General features: G+C 41.4%; 1 protein-coding gene across 1 annotated transcript in view; it reads left to right on the forward strand.

Moving 5' to 3' along the window:
• The first annotated feature begins 1,343 nt into the window (after nt 1–1,343).
• Nucleotides 1,344–24,837, forward strand: part of scara5 (scavenger receptor class A, member 5 (putative)) — a 54,793-nt gene continuing 31,299 nt past the window's right edge. The window contains exons 1-2 of the mRNA XM_030110318.1: nt 1,344–1,455; nt 4,977–5,105. Coding sequence (XP_029966178.1) covers nt 1,344–1,455; nt 4,977–5,105 — 241 coding nt within the window. The remainder of the gene's footprint in view (nt 1,456–4,976; nt 5,106–24,837) is intronic.

Consider the following 24,837-nt stretch of genomic DNA (forward strand, 5'->3'; position numbering starts at 1 on the left):
TTACTGGGGTCTCCTAGCAGCCCTAATAGTTCTTGCTTTGCTCCAGTCTAAATGTCAACCTGACCCTCCGTTCCTCCTTTAATGAGAAAGTCCTGACTGAGCACTTTTTAACGACTTTTTCAAACACTCACAGATCTGTTCCTGGGACTTCTGGGAGCCTAACACCCACGACTCCTGACTGCAGCACCTTTCACTTTTGAAACTCATCCCGAGGCGTCCGACACAGCCCCTCGGTCCTGCACCTTGTATTTGGATTACATTGCGCATGGCGTGGGAAACTGCCCAAACCTGAAGAGCAAATATACTCAACTCACAGTAAACTGTCTGGCGTGTTTCTCCAAGATATTGGAAAGTGAGAGATTCAGTCTTTTCAAAAGAGGTAACAACTTTATGCCATAAGTTAAAGACCTCGTGATTAAAGAGTCATTTTTGCTGAGGGTTTTAATGAAAAGTGGAATTGTGGGAGAGATCGTTTAAATCAGGGATTGCTGCACATGGTGAATGACTAATATGATGTGCTCCAAATCTGCCTATTGGAAATCTGTACAATGCTTCTATAGTCCAGCGATAGAAGGTTATTTATTGTTTTGTAAGATACAACTTTATGACTTGAATGCAAACAATCTCCATACCACTGATTTTGAACTTTCTAAGGCTGTTGTTTATATAATCTGTTAGTGATTACATGTTTTAGCCCCCATCTGGCATAGCATTTAGGCATGAGGCAATGTGTTTTTATTTTGGCCCCATATGCGTCTGCTTGTTCTAAAAATACATGTTTCAGTTTGGAGATGGACGGTCATATAAGATCTTAACATAATCTTGTCATAATCCCTTCAAATTTGCTGAAAATGTTCACGTTGACTCACGTTAATTGTTCAGAATATGTTGGTTATAGGCTGAGGTCAGTGTGGTCGTTACTGCACAGCTTGTATCACGCTCATTAAACTGTGTTTGGTTGTTTATTGACAGACTCGGTGGATAGAAACACAGTCCAGTGGATACAATGAGCTACATTGTGATACATCCCTCTAAACAAGCAGTGATTAACCACGAGTAACAAAAAACTGCTCGAACTACCAATTACAATGATAACTCTAAGACCTGGACTTTTTTCATGTCATTCATCACCAACCATTGATGTTAAACACTCAACTATACAGCATTTGGTGCTACTCAGAGTTGTAGATACTGACCAAGATAATCTAAATGTTTGTTTTAATCTACTGTATCTGCATTTTCTTGAGTAACGTCAATGCTCCCTCTCCAGGTTGTGAAGCTAATAATAGTCAATAATAGTCCATTTGAAAACATATTGATCTTATTTCTTCAGTCAGGTGGAGATGGAGAACAAGGGAATGTATCTGAGCACGAACGACGAGAGGGAAAACTCCTCCATGTATGAAGAAGCCTTCGACGGACACAACCTGTCCAAACTCAACCTCTGTGATGAAGGTAAGGACTCTCCTTATGGAGTCACATGATGCTGTTTCCTCATACTTTTGTCTCTTTTGCAAAGGTGAAATGAAAATATCAACAGATTTCAGAGTCCAGACACTCACACAACTTGTTGCTGCTGCAAAAAAGATTAGCTTTTTTTTTTTTTTAAAAGAAGCACTTTCAATACATATGTCACAGTGATAACCGACACAGACACGATGCTGTCACTGTTTGGCGCTCGCTCTCCTGTCTCTGCGCTCATGCACGACTGCCAGAACTGTGCAAGAGCAACATCTGTGTGAGTACAGGTGCAGCGGAACTAATCCGCAGTTGACTCTGTGGCGTTCTCGGGTTTCAGACCGACAGCTCGGTGGATTTGGTGGGAAAGACCCCGCGAATGTTAACCGGAGAATTTGTTGACATCTTCATGGAAAGTGGACAATGGCCTCACACATCAGAAACGCTGTCCTCATCCAGCTCCACTAATCCTCCAACATTTTCACACCTCGTTCAATTAGAGGAGAAATATTGGCTGGAGGGTTCCTCAGTGGGACATGCAGAACAAGGGCAAGGAGCATCAAGAGTTGAATCCAAAATCAGTGTTTGGTAGCCTTTTAAAGTCAGATGTTTGTCTTATGTTCTCTGAATAGCAGTCATAACAGTGTTTAGTGTTAATTTGACAATGATGTGTTATTAGTTAAGCATGCAGGGATGAATTTAGTTCATTTGCATCATTCAGAGACTCTCACACACACGCCTGCAAGTAAGTCTGTCCTTTGCAATGTCAAAGTTGTGTTTTTCTCCTTTAAAATCATTGTTTTATACATAACACTGCCAGCAGTTGAAGCACACTGGCAAAGTTTGCTGAAAAGACAAAGTGTCCCAGGTTTTCTAACCTCAGTCATTTCCTCTGTCCGAACAATACTGTGAGTTGACAACACCCTTTCCAGAGACGCATGACTCAAATGTAAAATTCAACAGTATGATGCAGTAATGCGATTTCCAAATCTGTTTAGAATCACTTAATGAATGAATAGCCCCTCTGCGCCTCTCAAATGTCAGCTGGAAAAGATATACAGCACAGCTTCTGCTCAAATCTGGAGACAAATGGATAAATAATTAACATTTGTCTCTACAAACTGGGGAATTTTTCAGAGCAGTGACATTACCAGGGGTCACAAAGCACGTTTGATACAGTAATTATTCAATTATTTATGTTTATTTACAAAAATAAAAGTGTTCTTGTCATTTTGGAAGAAATGACCAACAGAAAAGTGATCGCCAACAAATTTGAAGATTTTTGTTTCTTTGTTTTTTAATGAGCAAATAAAATGCAGTTTACAGATTTTGAACATCAAATATTTTGGAAAATGATTAACTGTTTTGCTGGGGAAAATGAGTTCCAGCCAGTCAGTGCTGATGGAATAGCTGAGGCTTTGACTCCTGCTGCACAGAACATGTATTTTCTCACTCATTTATGGTTTTGAAATCTTTAGATGTTCTTTTTATTTCAAACTAGTTTCTCTCTTAATGGACCTCTGCATGGTTATCAGAAAAAATTATCAGGCTCCTAAACGTGTTTTATAATCAGTTCTTGCACTCACTCACTCACTCACTCACTCACACACACACACACACACACACACACACACACATACCTTTCTATGATGAAGAATTTCCCAGCATAACACAAACACAGCTGGCTCAGAGTTGTGTGTGTGTGTGTGTGTGTGTGTGCGCGTTCTCGTATTTCTATCCTTGTTGGGGCCAAATGTCCCCACAAGGATAGCAAAACGTGGAACGACGTGCCTTGTGGGGACCTTTTTCCGGTCCTAAGTAGGAGAAACAGTGTTTTCTTGACCATGTTGTTGTTACTGAAAAAAGTAAAAGTGCAAAAACATTTCTTTAGGGTTAGGCTTTGTTGTGGTGTGGGTTAGGGTTAGGGTAAGGGTCAGGGTTAGGGGCTAGACATGAATGGGAGTCAATGGACGGTCCCCACAAGGATAGAAATACAAGACTGTGCGTGCACGCACATGCACTGATTGATCGTCACTCTCAAATGAAACTATGCTGCTGGGAGGCCTCGCTGCAGAATCAGTGTTTGTATTGAAAAGTCAAACTCAAGCCTTCAAGCTGACTGTTCACAGGATGACAGACCCTCATTATAACCTCATATGGTCACACGGACATTACAACTTAATAAACCGTTGGGAGCCTTTGCACAAAACTGCAACGAAAACTTTGACAACGTGAATCTTTACTTCTCACTCCTGACTCCTGCTCTGACAGTTTGTCACTTTACATGGGCACACATCATACCTGTCTACAGCAGGTTTGAAAGAAAAAAAAAAGAGTTTTCATGTGTAACCAATCATGTCTATACCTGTAGAAATAAAATACAAATGTTTTCCATCCAGATCAATTGGGTAATTTTCTTTGATTGTGAAAGACTTGGCAACACACACACATTTAGAGTGATTATTCATATTGATTTAAGTAATTCAGCATGCAGCTCATGCAGAAAGCATTCACCAGCTCTCACCAGGAGTGTCAGACTTGAAGCCAAAACTAATTTGTTTCAAAAGTGTCAATTATATTGAAGTTATGACTTTGGTGTGAACATGTGTTGCTGTTACTCCATATCTATGGGTCCGATAAAAACACTGCTAACTCATGTCTTTAGAAATTAATGGCCAAGCTGCCTCTTGAAAATTGGAGATTGTAATTGTTTGCAACCACGACAGGAGAAGCCAGAACATTTTCAAAACTAATATCATATTGCTCTTCCAATGACTGATGGAGGATCGCGACTCCAGAGCCTCTGAAATTCTCCCTCCTCTCGACCCGAAGGGATCGCTCCATCACCAAAATCAACAAGCTCATATGCCAAGATGTGTAAAACACACTCTCACCCATAAAAGGAAGAAAACACGGCCATCGCTCATAAACAGCGCTGTGTCAGTTTTATTAAGACTAATTTTTGAACATCTGTTTGACCCTGAGAGCAGTGTTAAGTGGGAACAGGAAATAAAACAAAAGCTCCTCACGGAGTGTTTACATCTGTACAGTTCATGTAACGCTGTGCAGGAAGTGACCTCTTTTATTCCCTACCAAGCTGATGATTTGTCTACTAGTTTAAGAGTGCTGTTTTTCATCAGAGTTATCGCAAGTTAGATATTTGAAGAAAAAAAAACAAACAAACAAAACACTAATTTGTTGCTTTTCAACGGGAAATCATTCCACTGAGTTGCACAGGGTGAAACTCAGCTCACTTAGAAAACAGTGAGAGGCAGCCTCCAAGTGGCAGATAGAAAAACAGCTTCTGTCTTTGCATAAAACACAGAAAGAGAAAACTGTGCATCTACTAATACACATAAATGTGAATCAAAGACGTAGATTAAAAAATACTTCCATAGGAACTTCGACCTTTCCTTTGCTTTTGTCAGTGTGTTAAAACATGTAATATGAGTGAATTTTCTGTTTAGTTTTTTTATTTTAATAAAAAAATGTTGTTGTTTTTTTTTTCTTATGCTTAGTTTCTTCAACGCGCCGCAGAAAGCAGGACCAGTGCTGCAGCCACCTTAACTCCCTCTCAGCCATCAAGTACGCCATCGTCTCCCTTTACATCCTGGTCCTTCTCACCATCTTTGGACTCTGTCTGGCAGGTAGGCTGTGTGTGTCCGTGTGTGTGTGTGTGTGTGTGTGTGTGTGTGTGTGTGTGTGTGTGTGTGTGTGTGTGTGTGTGTGTGAATGCAGCTGCACCTGAAAGTATTTTATTTATGGAGCATTAAACGTGGTCTCAGAACTGATTTAAACTTTGTAATTTATACAGTGTAAGCTTTCGGGATGCTTCCAGCAGCTTAATAACATCTGTTTGTGTTTCCAGGTAGATTTATCACACAAAAGTTCACATAAGTTTATCCTGAAATACTAAAATACCTCGAGGTCAAAACATGATAATAAAAAACAAGAATTACAGTCCGGTTAAATATGATCACCACGAACTACTGAGACATGGAGCGCACAATAATAATAAAAAAAAAAGTCTCATGAAACGATTTTACAGGTGAGTTATATTATTCAATTGAACGCTTAAGATAATGCAATCGTGATGGAATGTGAAATTTATAAATTGCAAACAGCTCCAGCAAAAGAAGCTGCGTGCATTTCACTGCAATGAGAATGTTTCTGATGTTTAATCAGAGGGGGAACAGTCACTGCCAAACCTTTTCCAACATTTGGTCGTTCAAGCTCAGCACAGTTTCTCTCAGGCGAGGTCCTCGTGGCATGTGTTGTGCTTTTGTTCTCGTGTTTTGATTGTAAAATATGTTGGAGAGGGCACTAAATCAAAGAGAAAACTGTTTAAATCGCACACACCGGAGACAGCTCAGTTTGCACAGTGTGTATGAATAAAGCTGTGATTACTGGAGCTGCCATGGAATCCGGTTCCAGCTGCTCCAGATACATTTTATTTCCCCTCAGATGAACTGAAGCACGTCTTTGTTGACACCGGTCGTCACCGTGTTGTTTGAAATGAATACTATCACGATGCCTTTTAAGAATGTAACAGTGAAGGTAAATGAGTTAAAATCTTAACTCTTATCGAGATTTTCTTTCATTTTGTTACTGCAAAAGTAACCTTGGTTCTAAATCACTCTTCCAGATAATTGTTGCTTAGGCCTTTTTTTTTTTAAACTGTCAAAGAAATAGAATAATGTTGCAGAATGCGGTTGTGGTGTTTAGTTCATGTTCACAATAGGAGAGCTACTTGTCTGTCTTTGCTTCTCAGAGGTCTGTTATGCAGACGACATCGACCATTCCTCCAGCTTGAATTGCAGTGCAGGACACACACACAGATGCACAACTTTTTCTTTTTCTTTTTCTTTTTTTTTTTTACACACACTTGCACCATAAAGCCCATTTAACCTGAGGTAACTCTGAGCTGTGGTCTGAAACCCTTTCTCCCCTCTTAAGCTGTCTCTTCCAGTTTAGCACTGAACACACACATTTGCACAAAAAAGAATAATCAGTCAGTTCATGTACAGCCGAACCTGCATTAATGTAAAAGCTGCAGATTTTTATTGACTTTCTTCCCAGTGCTGCAAATTTTACTGCTCTTTTCTGTTGAGAGGTTTAGCGTAACTGCATCGGCGCCAAATGTCACTCAGTTCTGTGCCACTGCGGGTTTTCTCTGTCCTCCGGGGTTTTTCTGACCCGAGTCGTGAAATCGGTTTTCCAAGCGCGGTGCACGCCTGACCCTCAGGCTTTCTGCTGCTCACCGCGGGACTCGGCACATGCGTGACAGGTTTAAACCCGATGCCCACGAGGGAAAGCTGTGTCTTTCGCCGCTTGACCTCTTACATGGCAACGTAAAAGAGAGATAAGATAAAGCGTGACGGCGGTTTCGGAACGCCGGCTCCTCTGCTGTGCTGCATAGTTCCCATACTGCCCTTCGTCCACAGCTGTGGGAGCGCGGAGGACGACGCTACGCAGACGCGCTCGCTTGAGACATGAGCCGGCATCGCAGCTGATTCTGATGGAGATCAAGGCTCTGATAATTTGGCTCAGTTGTTCAGATTAAAGCGTTCTGTGAGGGTTCAGTATCTAATCTGCTGCCCTTTTAGCAAAACTGGAAGAATTCAGCCTTCTCGCTGTATGATGCTGGATTTGATGATTCCATATGACTTGTGATGTAGTTAAAGTATATTTCCTGACAGGCCCAGCATGGCTGCCCTTCCTGTCTTGATACCCCTCAAGCAAGATGGAATTTTCTGATCGAGCTGGAAGATTTTTTTATTCCTGTACGTGGACAAAACAGTGCAGTCAGAAAGGGTTCAAATCTATTGTTGGAATAACTAGTTATTACCATTAAATCTTGAAAGTTTGAATATTTTAATGCCTTCTTTATGCCAAAATGCTCCGACAGTGCTTTTTTTGGCTCAGTAAAGTTGTGTGAAAAGACCGTTTTAATTGAATTTGGTGTGCTTTTCTTCCGTAGAAGATCATACTGCCTCAACAATAGAAGCAATCCTGCTGCAGATTTGTTTACCTCGGAGGGACAGATGAGGAAATTCTATGTACATATGAGATTAAATGGAAATTACTATGATTACATGCTTATGCTGTAAGTAATTGGTTTTAATTTGTAGGAAACTAAATGTTGAAGTCTTTCAAAAGAACTCTGAGTCAAATTTGTTGGTTGAAGAATGACAGGTGGGATGGAATGAGCGGCCTTTTATTTCCTCTGCTAAAGGCGAAGTTTCATGACTGTCACAGAGTGGGTAAACCCAGACGAAGGAAATTTGGACGTGTGACTTATGGAAATCTGTATTTTCTGCTGTTGTTTCACATCTTTCAGTCCCATAACATGTTCCAGTGTCTTCAGAGTTTACATCGCTGCACTTCCTCGTCTCCTGGTCGGTTTGGAAAGACCCTGGCGCGGTGCCACGGCAGCTTCATGGCCAATTCGCTGATCTGTGTGTGTGCGTGTGTGAAGCCTTTGGAGGTGTGTCAAACTTTATGGCTGTTAGCCTTTTGCGATCCCCGCTGTGGCCTCCTTGTAAATGTCAAGTCTTGTATTGAAGGAGAGAAGGGCAAAGAGAGCGCGGCGGAGACAGAGGGAGAAAGGACGCTGCTGAGAGAGAGAAATCAGTGGAGATGCAGTTAGAAACGGAGAAGCTAACAGATCCAGAAACCGGGTTTAAGAGCTGCCTGGCTTCAGATCAACTCATCCTAATTTCATTTCAAGGCCTCCTCCTCCTCCCCTCCCTCAGCGACACGCTGTAACCACAAGGCTGATGCCATTAAATGGACGCGGCTCTGCTTGTGCTCCCAGGCACCGTGTGATGCAGTGAAAGCGTTTGGAACCGCTGCGCTGTCGTCACAGAGGTATTCGCTTATTTAGGGCTTTTAGATGAGGTTGTTGTAGAGAAGCAGTCAAATCAGGCCTTTCAGGCAGCTCCTCTTAAATTAAATGCCGGCCATCCAAAAAGCTAAGTGGCTCCAGCGTAACAGCGCAGGAGGCCCCTTTAGCCAGACACACACATTTACACGACACGAGAGCAGAAACACATTCACGGCAGGTTTTTTTTTCTTTCAGATGTGAATTGCATTCAGCTTTGAGCTCTTCACTTTCTCTCTGTTTGAACTCTCACTTGACTTTGGCTTTTTGCTTTTTTTTTCCCAGTGTTTGCCTTGCCTTATTGGCAGTCCCCCAACTTCAAGTCTCCCAGCGTCCCTCTGTGCGTTTGGGCACGTTCATGTTTAATTTCCACCAGATTCCTAAAGCCTCTGATTAGGGCTGCACGATTATGGCCAAAATGATAATCATGATTATTTTTGTCAATATTGTAATCACGATTATTCATCACGATTATTCATTATGTTATGTAAAACATACCTTTTTATTGCACTTTTTTTTTAAACAAACAAGTGCCAAATTGAAGATGTGCGTCTTCAGCACTTCAGCGAAGTCTGGTGTGCATGCGCACATAATTGAAGATGTTTTAATTAGAATCTAAACAACTATTTAGAACCATGTCAATGTTGTGAACGATCGCTTTCCCTTAGAAACGAACATATAGACGCGCCGACTGTGAGTTTTTACAAACGTTTGACCAGACCTCTGTTCTGAAAAGAGCCGGATTATGACTTTGGAACCTGAACGCCTCACAGCTGAGCGACCGTCACTCGCTGCATTCTAACCCCTGAGAGCAACACGATGATCACTGAACAACAAGATGAAGATAAAACAACAAGAGAACAGTAAACAGCCACGCTAAACCCAGAAATGAAACCTACCAGAACAATGATTCCCTCTTTCTCTCCAAGCCGCTGCTACGCCGCTCACATCCTGAACTGTCCGTCAATAACAGCTTTTCCCGTTCTGTCCGAGACGCTCAGCGTTTACATCTTCTTTCCACCGGTACAGAAATTGAGATGCGTTCCATCGACTGATGTTTGAGCATGAAGGAGTCGTTCAAAGCCAGCTAGTTCATCGGTGGCTAACAGCTAAGCTAACAGCTGACTGAGACACCGCAGTGGCGTCCATCAGCAGCTACTTTTACGGAGTGTCCCTGAAGGCAGCAGGAGCTACACGGCTCAGGTCGCCCCCTGGTGGTTGGCTGATTGTTGGATCAAAAAAGTGCTTGATTTGACACGCAACAGAGCCCGTTTTTTCAATTTAAAAATCGCGACGATCATCTAAATTTAATCGCAGCAGCCAAAATCGTGATCATGATCAAAATTCGATTAATTGTGCAGCCCTAACTCTGATTGCATCTGCATCCCTGACGTGATGAGTATGAAACAGTTTTCTGTGTCAGCGTTTGCGATCCTAAATCTCTCGCTGAAGACAGAGTGATAAGCCAAAACAGACGGGTAGAAGCAACAGGACCGAGGATGAAAGAGCCAGAAGAATGCGGCTCCATTCATCATGTGGTTGAGAACTGCCTCACAAGTTCATTAGTTTTACGGCCTTATCTCCGTGTAGATTGCAGCGAGCTCGAATCTGAGCGCAGCTGAAAAGTTGCGCCGTGCCGAAATGTCCCTCAGCCAGAAACCAGACTTTTATCATCCGAGAGGCGCCTTGTTGGAGGAACCTTTGTGTTCGGATTCACTTGGTTTGACTGACATTTCTGAAGAGCAGGCCACTTCCTTAAAGTTTTCTTTATTCAGCATTTAAATTCAACTTGGCATCTACCAGTGTCGGTTGGTCTTCACTTACCAGAAGTGTTGCAAAGAAGTGGTTCCCAAGATCTGCACCAGGTAAATCTGAAGCTGATTCAGCCAAAAAAGGCCATTTCTTACAGCAGTGAATTGACGACATGCTGGACTGAAGTTTTTATTTACATTTTTGACAAGTCGCTGCCCATCCAGACAGTTTATCATATGCCTGGTCAATCAGAAGTACAACTAGAAACTTATTTAGTCTAATTGTTTCTCCCTGAGTTCGTGCAGACAGAACGAGGTGGCAGCATCATTACTGCTGATTCATGTTTGTTGTTGTATTGTAATGATTACCACGTGTTCTCACATAAAAACAACCATCATGTGATTTCCCAGAAAGAAGTACGTGTTCATATTGGAGAGTAAAGTGAATCACGTATAATAACACATATGGACACTTTTCATTAATTTTATTACCAGTGAGACTTGGTGATCGCATAATGTGAAAATATATAAACCCGTGTTTGCTTCCAAAAGGCAATAAAAGTCTTATTTTGCCATCGGTTATGCTCGCTTGAGCCTGGAGCTCCAGTATTTTATTAAAACACACCTTTTCTTGGAGGCACTCAGATCATTCACGTTATATTGTGTGTGATACTCTGAAGAGGTTTCTAAATTCTGGAAAAGGAAACCAGATGTGACGCTTTGTCCACATCAACCACTGATCTATTATCTCTCTGCTCGTAGTAATCCCAAATGACACGGCAGCACAGAAACGTCGAAGATCGTTTTGTGGATTTTAGGGTCTAAACTCTTTCAGATGTGTTTTCTCTATACAGCATCGTAGGCTGAGAAATGGATTCCTGCCATATTCAACAGAAACAGATGGATTTTCAAATGCAGCAATGCGTCGTTAAGAGCTTGAAGAGTTTATTTTAATACATTTAAGAAATACGTAAACGTATGTTTTTTTTTTTACACCAAGAGGAAAAGTTAACAATGGCATAATGTTGAAATTACACTTAATTTTCTTTAAAAAAAATAAGTAATCATGCAATCATATGTAACTAAATGTACTTTATTTCTCTACAATGAAAAGATTTTATGAAAGAAAAACATTTGGAGTTCTTATTTATTGGTTGTTACATTATTTGACTATTCTCTCGACTGAAATTGCTTTGCCACTCCTGCAGAAATGATATTTGCTATCTGTTGATGTAAACCTGCGTCACCAAAGTGTTTGTCGTCATCTGGATGTCTTTGTGTGTCTGATGTGGTTTCAGAGATTGCGTTTTTACTTCTTTTGGTTCATTCTCATGGTTCGTCAGTGTTGTTTTGCACTGACTGCACGCACTCAGCACCAAACGTCTGAGAGGAAGCCCGACGTTTGGCAGATCCAGATGTTCTCATCAAGAGTTAGTAAAAGCAGCAGAGCAGAACCAGAAACACAACTTAAAACAATTAATATTGACCGTGCAAATAAACAACTTGCGTCCACTTAAGAAGGTGATGTCAATATTTTAAAACATTGCTCCAGTTTGCAGCTTGTTTCCACATCCTGTAAGTGGTTTGTATAATCTGGAAATTGCCAAAAAAACTGGTGTGATGTGTGTATTACTTGTAAACACTGTAAAACACACTCTGATCCAGCTCAGACGGTCAAATATTTTTATTTTATGATTGGATTTGTGTCATTAAACCTCAGTTGTCATCACAGTTTGAGTCTCCAAAGTAAAGGTTACTACTTCACTGCAATTTGCGTGCACAGTGACTCATGCAACCAGTCAGATGTCAACACACACTCAGCACAACACATCCTCATTTAGACACCTCTCTAACATGCACTTGTGTGGTTTTTACAAATCCAAGCCATATAATACCAGAATGACCTTTTTGTTTCTTTGTTGTTGTTTTTTTTTTCATTCACTGCCAGTAATCAAATTCACAACTGTCCAGATATTCAAGAAGTGATTTGTTTGTGGTTTTTCATACGTACTGATTCCAGTGAGGTTTTACACATGCAGGACGTACGCCTCTCCGCAGACCTTCATTCATGCCCATGTCCCGCTGTAGGTGAAACTGAGTCATGTTTTCCAGTTGGGGGGAAACATGCAGCTCACACGTCTGGCACCGTGCTTCTCTTCTCTTTCACCAGTTAATTGCTGGAAAACATGATGCATGTTCGCCGTGCTTCTTTTAAGCCGTGAAATCCTCCAACAAGAGCCTGTGTCTCTCAGTGATACTGTAGGTAACATGCATGTGATTGCCAAGTGTTAATGTGCAACATGTCTTTGCGGCCTGAAGCCACTCTGGCCATGGCTCCTTCTAGTAACTGGGTTCGCTCTTGCATATCATAACTACTTTTGGAGCTCAGCTTTTCCTGCTGCAGATAGATTTAGTTTAAGAGGAAACATATCGGAAATGCTGGAGTTATGGCATTCAAGGAGAAGATTGAATCAACCAGCATAAGGTCACATTTATTTTTGTCTGTAGACACGGACTGGATTTGTGGGTCAACAGTGAGATGTAGGGCCTCCACCATATGACCAGTATGAAAACAATGACAAGCTCCTTTTAGCAAAGCCACAATCTTTAGGTTCCTTTAGCTCATTTGAGGTTCAAATAAGCACACAGGACTTATATGAGGCGAGATGATGAATGTATACCATACATGTCTGGTTCTCTTGTCTGCAAATACTTTCTGAGGGTAAATCGGACACCACGAGCAGCCACTCCCAACGGCAGTGAAGACAAACTTTAAGGTCTTTTAACTGCACTCTTGAGGAAACACTAAGCGCTTCAGCTGCAGATGATGAGCCGTTCCTGATCTCGGTGTACTTACGCAAATGTTACCTGTGAGACATTCGAATACATTGTCATTTCCCGCATGTGCTGCATATACATACACATCAGAAACACTAAAGAACTCATATAAAGCTGACGACTGTAGAAAACTTCAGAACCAGTATTTCAAATAAAGTGCTTGGAGATATAAATGCATGTGTGCTCAGTCACACATCCATATGTGTTGAAGTCAGAACCATCAAAGTGCGCATATTGAACACACAGAAAACACATTCATACACCCACATGCATACCAGAGTCGGAGAGTCATACAACCCGTCAAACACATGAGAATACACACTCACAGCCATGACACACAGGCAGGCATGTGTGCGCAAACTATATATGCACACATGTATACAGATCTATATGTCACGTGTACGATCGGCCCCGGGGCCCCTAAATTGACTCGGAGAACATAAAACCCTTTCTAATGAGGTTCTGCACTGCGGCCAAAGTAATTTCTAAAGAAAGGATTCTGGAGAAAGTCCAGCTTTCCCAGTAAGAGTCCATCATAGGACAAACGTGCACACACACACACACATACACACACACACAAAGAGAGAGGGAAAAGTCAAGAGGATTCCCTGTAGTCGGCGGACAGCCTCATTCATGCAGTCAGACACAGATCATTAACATGTCAAGACTAATTGGACCAGTCGTCAATCTTTCTCTGTATTTCCTCAATACTGCAAAGATTTTCATGCCCTGAGGCAGAAATACTTCTCGATCTATCATTTAAAATGTGGCGATCATAATTGATTGATTAGTCGACAGGCTACAAATGTGTTTAATGTCATTTGCTTTTGCCATTATTTTACTGAGATTTAAAAATCCGCAGTAAAAGATGAATACATATGCCTGGGCATTTGGAATAGATTGATGCTGTACTCGCATGTCTTTGACCACCCCCTTACTTTTTTTTTCTGGTGTCACTTTTGGGACATTTTTAGTTATGATTAATTGTCCAATTTAACAGAGTAGATTTTTGAGTAAATTTGTCATCATGGCTCAAACCGTTCTATATTCTATATACATATTCCAAATTATTAAATTATTTTGGCTGCAACTTTGACATTATCATGTTAGCATTCTCTGCAGAACAAAGTCCTACACCGTCCTATATTATGATGGAGAATTTTCTGCTGTTTCAATGTTTCTGAGATTGGCGACCCTTTCAGATTTTAATACATGACTATATGAAGAAACGGATGGATTGACACAGAGGTCCAGTGGTTAGTCCTCTCACTCCACAGTTAAAATTGCCCTGGTTTGAGTCAAAGCCTCCACCACTGCAACATCGATTATTTCATTTTATGTTAATGAGTTCATATGTGAGTGTGACTATCTGTGTTTACTCTCATGCTTCCCACTGTGTGGAGTTTACATGTTTGCTCTCCCTGCATGTGTGTGTGTTTTCTCTGGCTATTCTTCAAATTCCTCCCACAATCCAGATGCTTTTGAGGTTATAATTGGTAAAAAAAAAAAAAAAAAATTGCCTTTAGGTGTGAATGTGTGTGAGAGGGATGTTCTGTGTGTGTGTATGACCTGCAGTGGACTAGTGACCACTCCAGGAAGTCTTTGTCCATCATCAGCTGAGATCAGCTCCTGGAACTTCCCACTGCCTCGTCAAATGGATTTTTCTCTTTAACATATCTATCTATCCATCCATTTTCTAAGCCGCTTCATTCTTTTCAGGGTCGCACATACGCTCGTCAACATATTTTGTCTGCTTTTATTTTTTTTATTGTATAAGCAGCAACTTCATCTCACTGGCAATATGAGTTTGATTGTAACTGATGCACTTTTGGCATTAACTGTAATATTTTGTGTATGCAGCAAACTGTACAAAGTAATGTCAGTTTATGGAAACAAAAGTGGAGACTGGCAGCGTCTTGAATTCATTGATTTACTTTAGCTATGTATGAGACAATTTGGTTTTAATGCAACTTTAGTTTCGCTTCTTGTAGTTTTGTCTTGAATCATTGTTTCTTTGTATCAGTAAAATATATATAACTCCCGACTTGACTTTTTCCTTCAAAAGAATAAGTTGTAAATTTGCAAAACTTCCCACTTTCAGTACAGCGCTGAGCCAAACGTGGTCTTGAGATGCAGTAAAGTTGGACGCTGCAGTGCATAAGTACCTCCAAGACAAATAAAAGCAGCAGGTTTTTCTGAAGAGGCTCTCTATAAACAGCCAGAGTGAATTTGGAAGTCTGCTGCAGGAAGGGTGGGTCTGAGCCGCCGGGCTTGCAGAGCACAATAATAGTCGTCCAAATTAGCCTTCTGAATGTCTTTTTTTTTCTGTTTTATTTGCAGACTAATTAAGCAACAACAGATTCCAAAGGCTCCCACATGCTCACCCTCACTAGCACCCTGCAGGGCTTTGAGCTGGCTAATTGTGGTGTTGGAGCTCAGTGAAGTCCAAAGAAACGTACAATGCAGCATTATGAGAGCTGGCGCCTCGCAGCTAAGTGGTTATGGCTCTCCGCTGGGTTCGCTCGAACAACAGCGCGGAACAAGACAGTTAAATAAATGTTGAAAATGTGTGAAAACAATTACAAAGTAATGTCTTCAAAGCTCTTTTCTGCCACATTTATCAGTCATGTTCGAGGTTTTATGTTCTATCAGCTACAAAATGAAGCAAGGCGAGCTCAAATGCATTGAACGTCCTACAAAAAAGTCAAATGCACTTATTTCTCTCACAAGGCCTTTACTGCTTGACTTTTTTTTTGGCTCATTGATCTATAAAATACTGTAAAAGTGTTGGCAGAAGGCCGTTCATGAACAAACCCACAAAGGTTTCTCTGCTGTTAACCAAAAAACCTCCAGAGGCTGCATTTAAATACGAGGATAAAATTAATAAAACGCAAATTGGTGAATGTCCTTCCAAGGAACATTTACACGCCTTGCTTGTGTTTAAATGTTTCCATTTTCACTCCTGAAGGATTTAGCGTTTAGTCATTTTCTGTTTAAATAAGGCAAAATATATGTTGCTTTAATTGTTTTTAAATAAACATTTTACTGCTTTGTTTGCATGCACGTTGCAGTGACTGTCTGCATTTTATGACAGCTGTAAACCAGTCGAGTTGGTCGGTAAATCTCAAAGCAACAGATGTTCCACTCTTCTTTACTGAAATGTTGAATGTATTACAGAGATTTGGTGTTAGATAACATGTCTTAACATGTCTTTGGAATATGGGAACAAGCCAGAATAATAGGAGGAAGCCTATGTGGGCACAGAGAGGGAAAACATGCAAACCCCACAGGCCAGATCTGAATCCTGTGTGGTGTCATCCACCACAAAGACAACTGGTGAATTTGATGTTGATGTCCACTTTTATTAAAGTGAAAGTGTCTTCAGCAAACACATCTCTGTTACCGCAGTGGTGTGAGTGCATCAGCAGACATCAACCTCCACAAACAGTCCTGTTGTGGGGGGGGACAGGGTCGAGTTGGGTTCATGACCTTGTGCCAAACATGTGGTTTGTGTGTCGTCGTGGTGCCATTTTAAGTGAAACACAACAAAACTCTGACACCTAATAGGTCTGCTCTCCTTAGATGTTGTCAAGCCGCTGAAAAGAATGTTGAACATAAATAAATCAGTGTCAAATTAGGCCCGGCTCACACATACGAGAGGCTTTTTTCAAAGTTATGTTTTTCTTTGCTCTTTTTTTTACACAAACAGTGTTTTGAGTACCATTTTATGAAATCCTTTCCAGAGTAAATAATGTCTTGGGTTGAGGTGTTTTATATGTGGTCAGTTTCTTTGCCTCCATGAGCCATCATCCATCCACCCACCGGTTGGATATAGATGTTGGTTTTTGTCCATTTTCTGGCAAACGCAGAGAAACTGGCAACATGATTCACACCTACGGGCAATTTAGAGTCGCCGCTTCATCTCATACACATGTTTTTGAACTGTGGCTCGGACTGCAGGGGCTTGAAGCAGGAGAAGACGCTATCAGTTCTCCCTGGGACATGCAGCAAAGAGGAATGAGCTGAAACTGCACTGGCCCAACCATCACTAGCAGAACTTTTTCTATTTCTATATTTTATCTGTCAAAGTACAGTCACTTGTCAGCTATTAAGGAGTAGAGACATAAAAACCGTCCACTTGCCTCTATCATGTGCAAACATGAGATTTCTTTTTGTTTTCCCTCAAACTACAAAGTGCCTTGGCAGTGGCCTTCACTGACCTCTACCCTCCACCGATAGAAAACCTTTCCTCAGTTTTTATTTTCAGTCAGAATCTGAGCGATAGTGTCTGTTATCTCCACATGAGGTCAAACTGATGATCCGCAGCCCAGATGTGGTTTTCACCCCCAAAAAAAGGAAGATTCTTTCCACTGTTTCCACAGTCTCTCAGAAAACTATAGCTCAGCTCGTTCTGGAAGAACAGTGCAATCCTGCTGCTTTGGTAAAGAAATCAAGCAGGTGTTCTGCCAAAACCGTTTAAGAAAAAAACAAAAAAAAACTGTCCATTGAGGCTGAAACCAGAGGAAACAACTTGTAAGTCATTCTTGCTACTTGTTTTTGCCTGCTGTTGTTGTTGTTGTTTATACTCCCGGGAACAACAAAAAACAGTCTGATACTTTTACACTAGTTGCTGATTTTGGCTGTTGGTTCTGTAATTCCAGGGTGGTAAAGCAAGGTGGTGATTACTGGGGTATTTTCCTGTTTATTTTTGCCCCTCGTGCCACATGCCACTGGGAAACTCGTTCCCAGGGAAAGTTTAGCAAGTTTGGCCAGAAAGCTTAATCATGCATTAAGTACATTTTATATCCAACTGAAGAAACATAGTTTCATGAAGTGTATGGGATGTCGGGAAATTTCTCTTTTCTTCAGTGTTGAGAGGTTAGGTTCCAAAATTCATATCCCTGTTTTTCATTGGCTTGATGATAAAATAAATCAAAAACCCCAATTTAATCTTCATCTTTCATTTGAGATGCTTTTAAGTCAGTCAGAGGGGTTTGACTTTAAACTGTTTGAGGTTTTTTTTTTTTTTTTTTGCATCCATTCAGAATAGAACAATGGCTGCTTTTTGATGTCGGGTCAAAGAAAGCAGGTTGCTGAGATTTTAAGATCCGGTCATTTCATTCTCTTTCGTTGCTTTCAAGGCTCTCAGGTCAGCAGGTCACAGAAAGACTCTTTTCTTCTTTGTTTCCTTCCCTCCTTCCTGCCTCTGGCATCTCCTCAAAGAGGAGTAGGATGTTGGTGGGTTTTCATCTGCCTGGCAGCGACTGTTCGCTCTCAGATTCTAACACGTGCAGAAGGCTGCGCCGCAACATCCGAGTCTGCGTTGCTAAAGAGCGATTTAAAAATATCTACCCTGAGATGCTTTAACGTTTCTCCAGGTTGAGAGTTTTCTCACACTTCTCACAGGTCAGATCATTTTCGTCTCTGGTTCATCAATTATGCCTCCTGTTCTGAATTCAGTTCGTATTTTAGAGTTGCAACGTCTGGGAATGTTGAAGTGGTTTCAACTATTTTACACAGACCAGCCCAGTCTGCTGAGAGGTTTTATTAATGTGAGATCTTTTGCATCCAGTGCTGAAGACTCAGGGGTCAAGAAGACATTTGATTTCCTGTCTGTTTTCTTCTTTTTTTCCTTAGAAAATATATAATATTCCTGACCATGAGGGTGACATGGTGGTTTTCAGAGCAAGAATATAAAGTTGATTAATTGAATTTACACTTATAAGATGTCTTAGAGATCATAAGAGAACTTGAGTTAAAAGGACAACTGATTTTGCTCAAATACGTCGAGATGTGTGATGGGATTATTGAAGCTCAGCTTTATTGGGTCCTACTGTTTACCCTCAAGACTCCTGCTCAGCTTCTCTCTCTGTTTTGACATCTGATTCCTGTCTTGTCCTCCAGTGTCGCTCCAGGCACCTCTGATCCCTGACTCAACTCGCGAGAGCTGCTTTTCCTGGCTTTTCAGCGCTGTTGTTTTTGACTTGGATAGCGAGCGAATCCTGAACGCGAATCCAACAAAGACGTTTCTGGATCAATTCAAATCAACACCGTCGTCACGTCAGTCACCGGTCGCGTTAGTTTCCTTTGAAGCGAATGTCTGTGTGGAGGTGGGAAGGTCAGCGTCAGAGCAGGAGAAAGAGGAGGAGAGGCTCTGAAGTCTCACAAATCTACAAAACATGTCTGACTCCTTCATGGAGGTCCAAAGATGGGAAAACCAACAGGCACACGGAGGGCTTTTCTTACCTATTCTTCTTTGTTAAGGCGTTATGCAATAAGAGGCACAATGTGGGAGTTGAGTTGACGTTGAGCTGAAGGTTCGACCATAAATAGATGTATTTTTAACATATTTACATTCCTTCATTGAGTTTGTAAGCAACAAAAAGCCCCCAAAAACTGTGGCCAGGAGAAGGTTCGTAGTCAAATTTGAAAATGGAAACCCTCCATCTTCTCCTCAGTGTTAGCAGATGCAGCCACACACAACGCAGATCAGTGTAACCATTCAAACATGGCGTGCTTTCCACAATATAATGAACAAATGAGCTGTGTTAGTCGGTCCTCTCTGGTTGTACTGTGTTTGTATACAGAGTGTCTCCATAAGCAGCCTGGGGGAAAACTGAGCTTATTTGTATGGCATTTCATAAAAATAGCAGAAATTTGGGGTGTTAAGTTATACGCCATAAACAGACACAATGTTTTATAGCTGTACTGAAAGTACAGTGAATTCTAGCACAAATAAAAGGCCCTTTATGTTGTTTAACAGATGACCTCCCTCAGCTTGTTTAGAACTGGGGTCCATCAGTACATCAGTTAAATGGCCAGACAAGATGACACACTCGAAGAAGATTTATTTCTGCTGATGATTGTGGCTGAAAGGCTCAAACAAGAAAGAAAATACATTTTGAAAGAAGTATAAGCATGTTAGTGTGGCTACTGTCGAGTCATTAAATCACAGCACTGAGTTTAAGTAAAAATCTGTCTTATTGTTTTACTAGAACAGAAACAAGGGTAGTTGTTTCAAAGTCAAAAGAATGAAGACATGGAGAAGATTTTTGCAGCATGAATGCTTACTATTCCTAAATTATAATAATTTAAGAAAATGAAATAGTATTTTGGAAGTAAAAAACTTGTGTCTTGGTCCGCAGCCCTGCGGTTTTTGTAATTCTAACTTTTGTAAATAAACCGTGATTTTAATCTATCTATTTATATGTTTTTGGGTTTTTTTTTAACCCAAGCCCGTGTTGTGTTTCACTGCTCTGCATCTGGGTCTCAGTTCCATCCCCGTAACGTTTCGGTTTTTGCGTTCCACCCAGGAGCGTCGGCACAAACAACACGGCTAAACTCCGCATCTGGCCAGTGTTGAACGGGAATGATTACTGCATCAAGCAGACCGAGGTATAAATGTATATGTGGTCCAAAAAAACGAACCTGTTCAACTCGGTCGCTTGAAGTCTGAACGCTCGTGGTTGTCCTTTCCCGCTAAGCAAATCTCCTTCTCCTCTTAACAAACCACCGACCCCCTCTTTATGAAGTGACTTTATTAAAAAGCCTGAGAGCCAACTAAAGCGGGAGATTAGTAGCCATGGATGCACAGCCAGTAGGCAGAGCACTGCAGGATGTTTCATGTGTATAAAGTGTTTAACACCACATCAGGACAGATGATGAAAGACCTGCAGTTTGGAGGGCTCATAAGCACCGAACGCTGTGCTGTTTGCTGCTTTTATACGACCGAAGAACAAAGAGGAACCCAGGTAAAATGAAATACAGTGGTGACGTGATGCAAGAAGCTAATTAAAGCTAACAAGACCAAATAAAACTTTAATTAGAAACTTCAGGAAGTCCGGCCATAGCATCATGTTCTGTTGAGATTTGTTAGCCGCTAAACCAGCTTAAGCCCTACTTGTAAAGCATGTCTTCCAAAAATGTTCTTTTTTGTTATGTTCGTGAGGAGCTTAATTTGTTAATTTGTCATGCTAATGAAGAAATACACTCACAAACACACACACACACACACACACACACACACACACACACACACACACACACACACAAGGAGGCTGCAGATGAAGGGATAAACGAAGGCACCGTGTTGTCTTTGGCTTTTCCCACAAAGGAATGCAGCCTCGATCGACTGACCGACTCCCCTCCTTCACATCATAACACTGTCCAGCCAGCCTGTGTGTGCGTCTGTGTATCTGTGTGTGTACATTTGTTTGTGTGTGTGTGCCCTCCTGTCAGTTTGAAGTAAACAGAGTAAGCAAACTTGAGTTTTTCAGCTATTTTTGTTCTGAGGACAGAAGATTCTTCTCATGTTGATTTGATTTGAGGTTTTATTTAGGTACACCATGACTTGTCTGGGAACACATGAAGTCCTCATAGCAATGCGTGTGTGGGGAAGGGGAATAGTTCAGAGACACAGGAAGCCACTTACTACCGATTACTTTAAATTATGTAAACTCCCTGCATGGTTTCAGTTCGTTCTTATCAGCCCCATAAATAAGAGTTAATAGGGTCGACCTGTTCTGTGCTGCTCTCTCTGTCACTGCACACATCATGTTGATGCAGTTGTATTGTTGTTAGGTAACAGTTTGTGTTGAAATACTTCTTTTTGATAGTTACCATTCTGATAATATAAAACGTCTTGAGTAATATTCTGTTTGTTTCAAGTGCCAAAACTACTTGGCAAGAAACCTTGAGTAAGGTTTTGCTGTAAAACCTAAGTGAATGTTATTACTTTAACAGTTCTCATGATTTTAAATGACCTAGTTTGCACATTTGGCTTTAACATGAGATTCTAGTAATTTTCTGCTGAGGAAATGCCAGCTGTTATTCCCATCCTCCGTTCCAGCCCTGACCGACACAGACACAAACTTTTATCCCTGTTTATCTTCTGCTTCCCCGCTTTTGTCTTCTTCAACTATTACCCATCACTGTAAAGTCAGTTTTACAGAAGTGACCTTGTATTTTAACTCTTCGTTAAGGACAGGCAACGAATTTAAGTGGGCTGTTCCCTCACTGACACTATTAAATGTGCAATGCATAAGAAAAGTCTGATCATCAGGAGGCCTGAGGGATAAGCCAAACTTGCATCGAAAACAAATCATTCCTGGATCTTTTCACCACCTTTTTATACTGAGGCATTTCAAGTGGCATTTCAGTAGCAATATTTACTCAGTGATGACGTTTTAATACAGGTGTTTCAGCGTTTGTGACCGAATATTTGGCGTCATGCAAATAAACTACAATTTCAGTAATTAGGCATCTGTTTCGCCCAAACAGTAACTGCAATCAGATGAGTTACTTTTCCCCGTTTTGCTCCAAAGCCGGATCACAGCGTGCAGACCTGCAGGGTGATAAAAACAAAATAATATTTTGCACATTCCTGCGCCGTTTGTTTAGTGAATGTTCTTTCCAGTCATGCGGGCAACACTGCACATCAGCTGCGGCTACTTCTATAGAGCAGTAATGCGGGAGCCTTTCACATTACACAGTGCAGCCCAGCTGTTGCGCTGGCCTTCGCTCCCTGCAGTCGATACGTGGACGGATAAAGTGTCCTCCTCTGTGTCCTAATAGAACAAGTCAAAGACCATGAAGCTGTGAATTTGGCACAAAGCTGTTAATATGTCTGCCATGCCAATGTGTATCTGAGACAGTGTGTGTGTGGATGTGTGTGTGTGTGTGTGTGTGTATGTGTGTGTGTGAAATATAAGAGGGGATGTAAAAAGACACAAGATGACTTTCCCACCTGACAGAGCCAAGCTTTGAGAGGGTTGAAATGGATTTGTCAGACATGGAGCTCATCTTTCAGGCTGGTTCTCATCAAATGAGAGTGATTAATAAAATGTTGAGGTTTGAAAGACGTCACTTGGTGACTGAAAGAGCGGTGCAGTTACAGGCCACCGTTATTCCCCTTAAAAATAATATTTTTTTGTGATGAGATGCAGGGTGCCGATTTCTGTATCCCTCTCACATAAAGCTGTAAATCAAACTGTCACTCTGGATCTGCCATCCCGGCGGGTGAAATGTAAACACAGGCAGGATTTAAGGATTTCTGCTACTAATGTTCTCAAACTGTTTTCATTTCTGTGACAACAATTCGTGTGATGACATTAAAGGATCACAGCGGTGGATGTTTACAGGAATCCACGCTGATGCTGCTGAAGGCTGACAAGTTTAAGCCTCAGCAAGCCTCATCAGATTTCATTCATATTCCCAAGAACGTTATTATACAGACATTACTTATATAGTAAATATAATGTACCACTTTATATCTTATAACCTCCTTGTTTTGGTCAGCTCAAACCTCCTGAGGAAAGAGCCAAACACAAACAAAAAGGAATTTTCATCCATTCATCTTCTATACTGCTTATCTGGTTCAGGGTCGAGGGGTAAAGTGATTTTTCTTATGTTAATGTTTCCTCATGTTTCTAATTGTTGATCTTTTATTTATTTAGCCCTGAGTGTTTGGTGTGAGTGTGAGCGTGTGTGCAGTTGTCTGAATATGCGAGTGTTTTCTATTACTGCTGACGACGATAGACTATCATTTAGCAATTTAACACCGTGTGCAGTGGAGAGCTCGGCTTATTTAGTTTTTCACATCATTAGAGATAAACCTAACACGCATAATGAGCAGAAATCGAGATGTTTTGTTTGCAGCGTTGTGGCTTTTCTTTTCCTCTCTGAGGTCACGCTGACGTCTCGGCGCTGAAACACACTTATCGCTCGCTTAGATGCGTGGAAACAGAAACATTTGGTGTACGTAACATCGGGTTGTTTAGGGCACGAATGTGTCGAGGAACATGTGTGAAGGGAATTATCTGTTTCCTCTGATTTCCCAAGTAATCCCTTTTTTCTCCATCTGTGGTCTTTTTCTTTCGCACACCGCTCCAGTAAAGTGGATGCCGTCATGGCGTAATGCTGAGGATCTGGTTTCAAAATATCTCCCAGGCTATTGAGTCGTTACCATGCAGTGTGCTTTCAACATAACATGAAGCCAAGGAGCTTTTTCTCATTAGGCACGGTGCAGAGCAGAGAGAACGACCGAAGAAGTGGCCTTTATGCCACAGTCAAACACAAGATGAGGAGGGTTTGGCTGCAGCGTGCTCGCTCTCTGTGAATGTGATATGTGTGTCTGTGGCGGCCCTGTGATTCTTTAGCTTAACTCTGATTTTCAGACGACACACACCGCCATCTGTTTTACGTGTGACGTAAACCAGGCGCACAATTCTGACAAAGCGCCCCAACAAACCAGAACATGCGTCGCCCAGCTCTGCATTACCATCTATAAATGTTTTGCCGACCAACAGTTTGTTATGGCATAAAGACCACAACAAAACTGACTGGAAACATATAAGAAGTCAGAGCTCTTTATAAGCTGGAGTTGTTTTTAGTTAATATAGTGCATGGAACAGTTCAACAGCAACCGCAGTCCATGCAGAGACACTGTCCCAGGTCATGCTGTTACTGTGGAGAGATCCTGTGTGTTTAGTATTAGGTACTTGTTTTTCCCATGCAAACAGCCGATGATATGCCAGAGGGCATTCAAGGGAAAAGGTTAAGTTAAGTCCTGGGGTGTTATGTACTTATATATCAGTGGAAATCCACACGTCACGTCTTAAACAGTCGGCGCTGGCGTTGGACGGGCAGCCGCACGCAGAGGCCAACTTCAACATCCGTGAAAATGAAAGCAGAGTTTCCATAGTGTGAAGTTACGGCACAGAAGACTTCAGAAAAAGTCAAGTTAGGACATCCATAAAAATATTTATGGCTGGATCTAACAAAACAATTAATCCTGCAAGAATTGACATCTAGAATTAGTGCCGGCGTCTGAATCTACATCTGCTCTCCATCGCGGCGCTGGCTCGCGCCGCACCGACGGCAGTGATTGATAGTGGATGAAACTTGACT

Source organism: Salarias fasciatus, chromosome 15 (assembly GCF_902148845.1).
Source record: "Salarias fasciatus chromosome 15, fSalaFa1.1, whole genome shotgun sequence".
NCBI lineage: Eukaryota > Metazoa > Chordata > Actinopteri > Blenniiformes > Blenniidae > Salarias > Salarias fasciatus.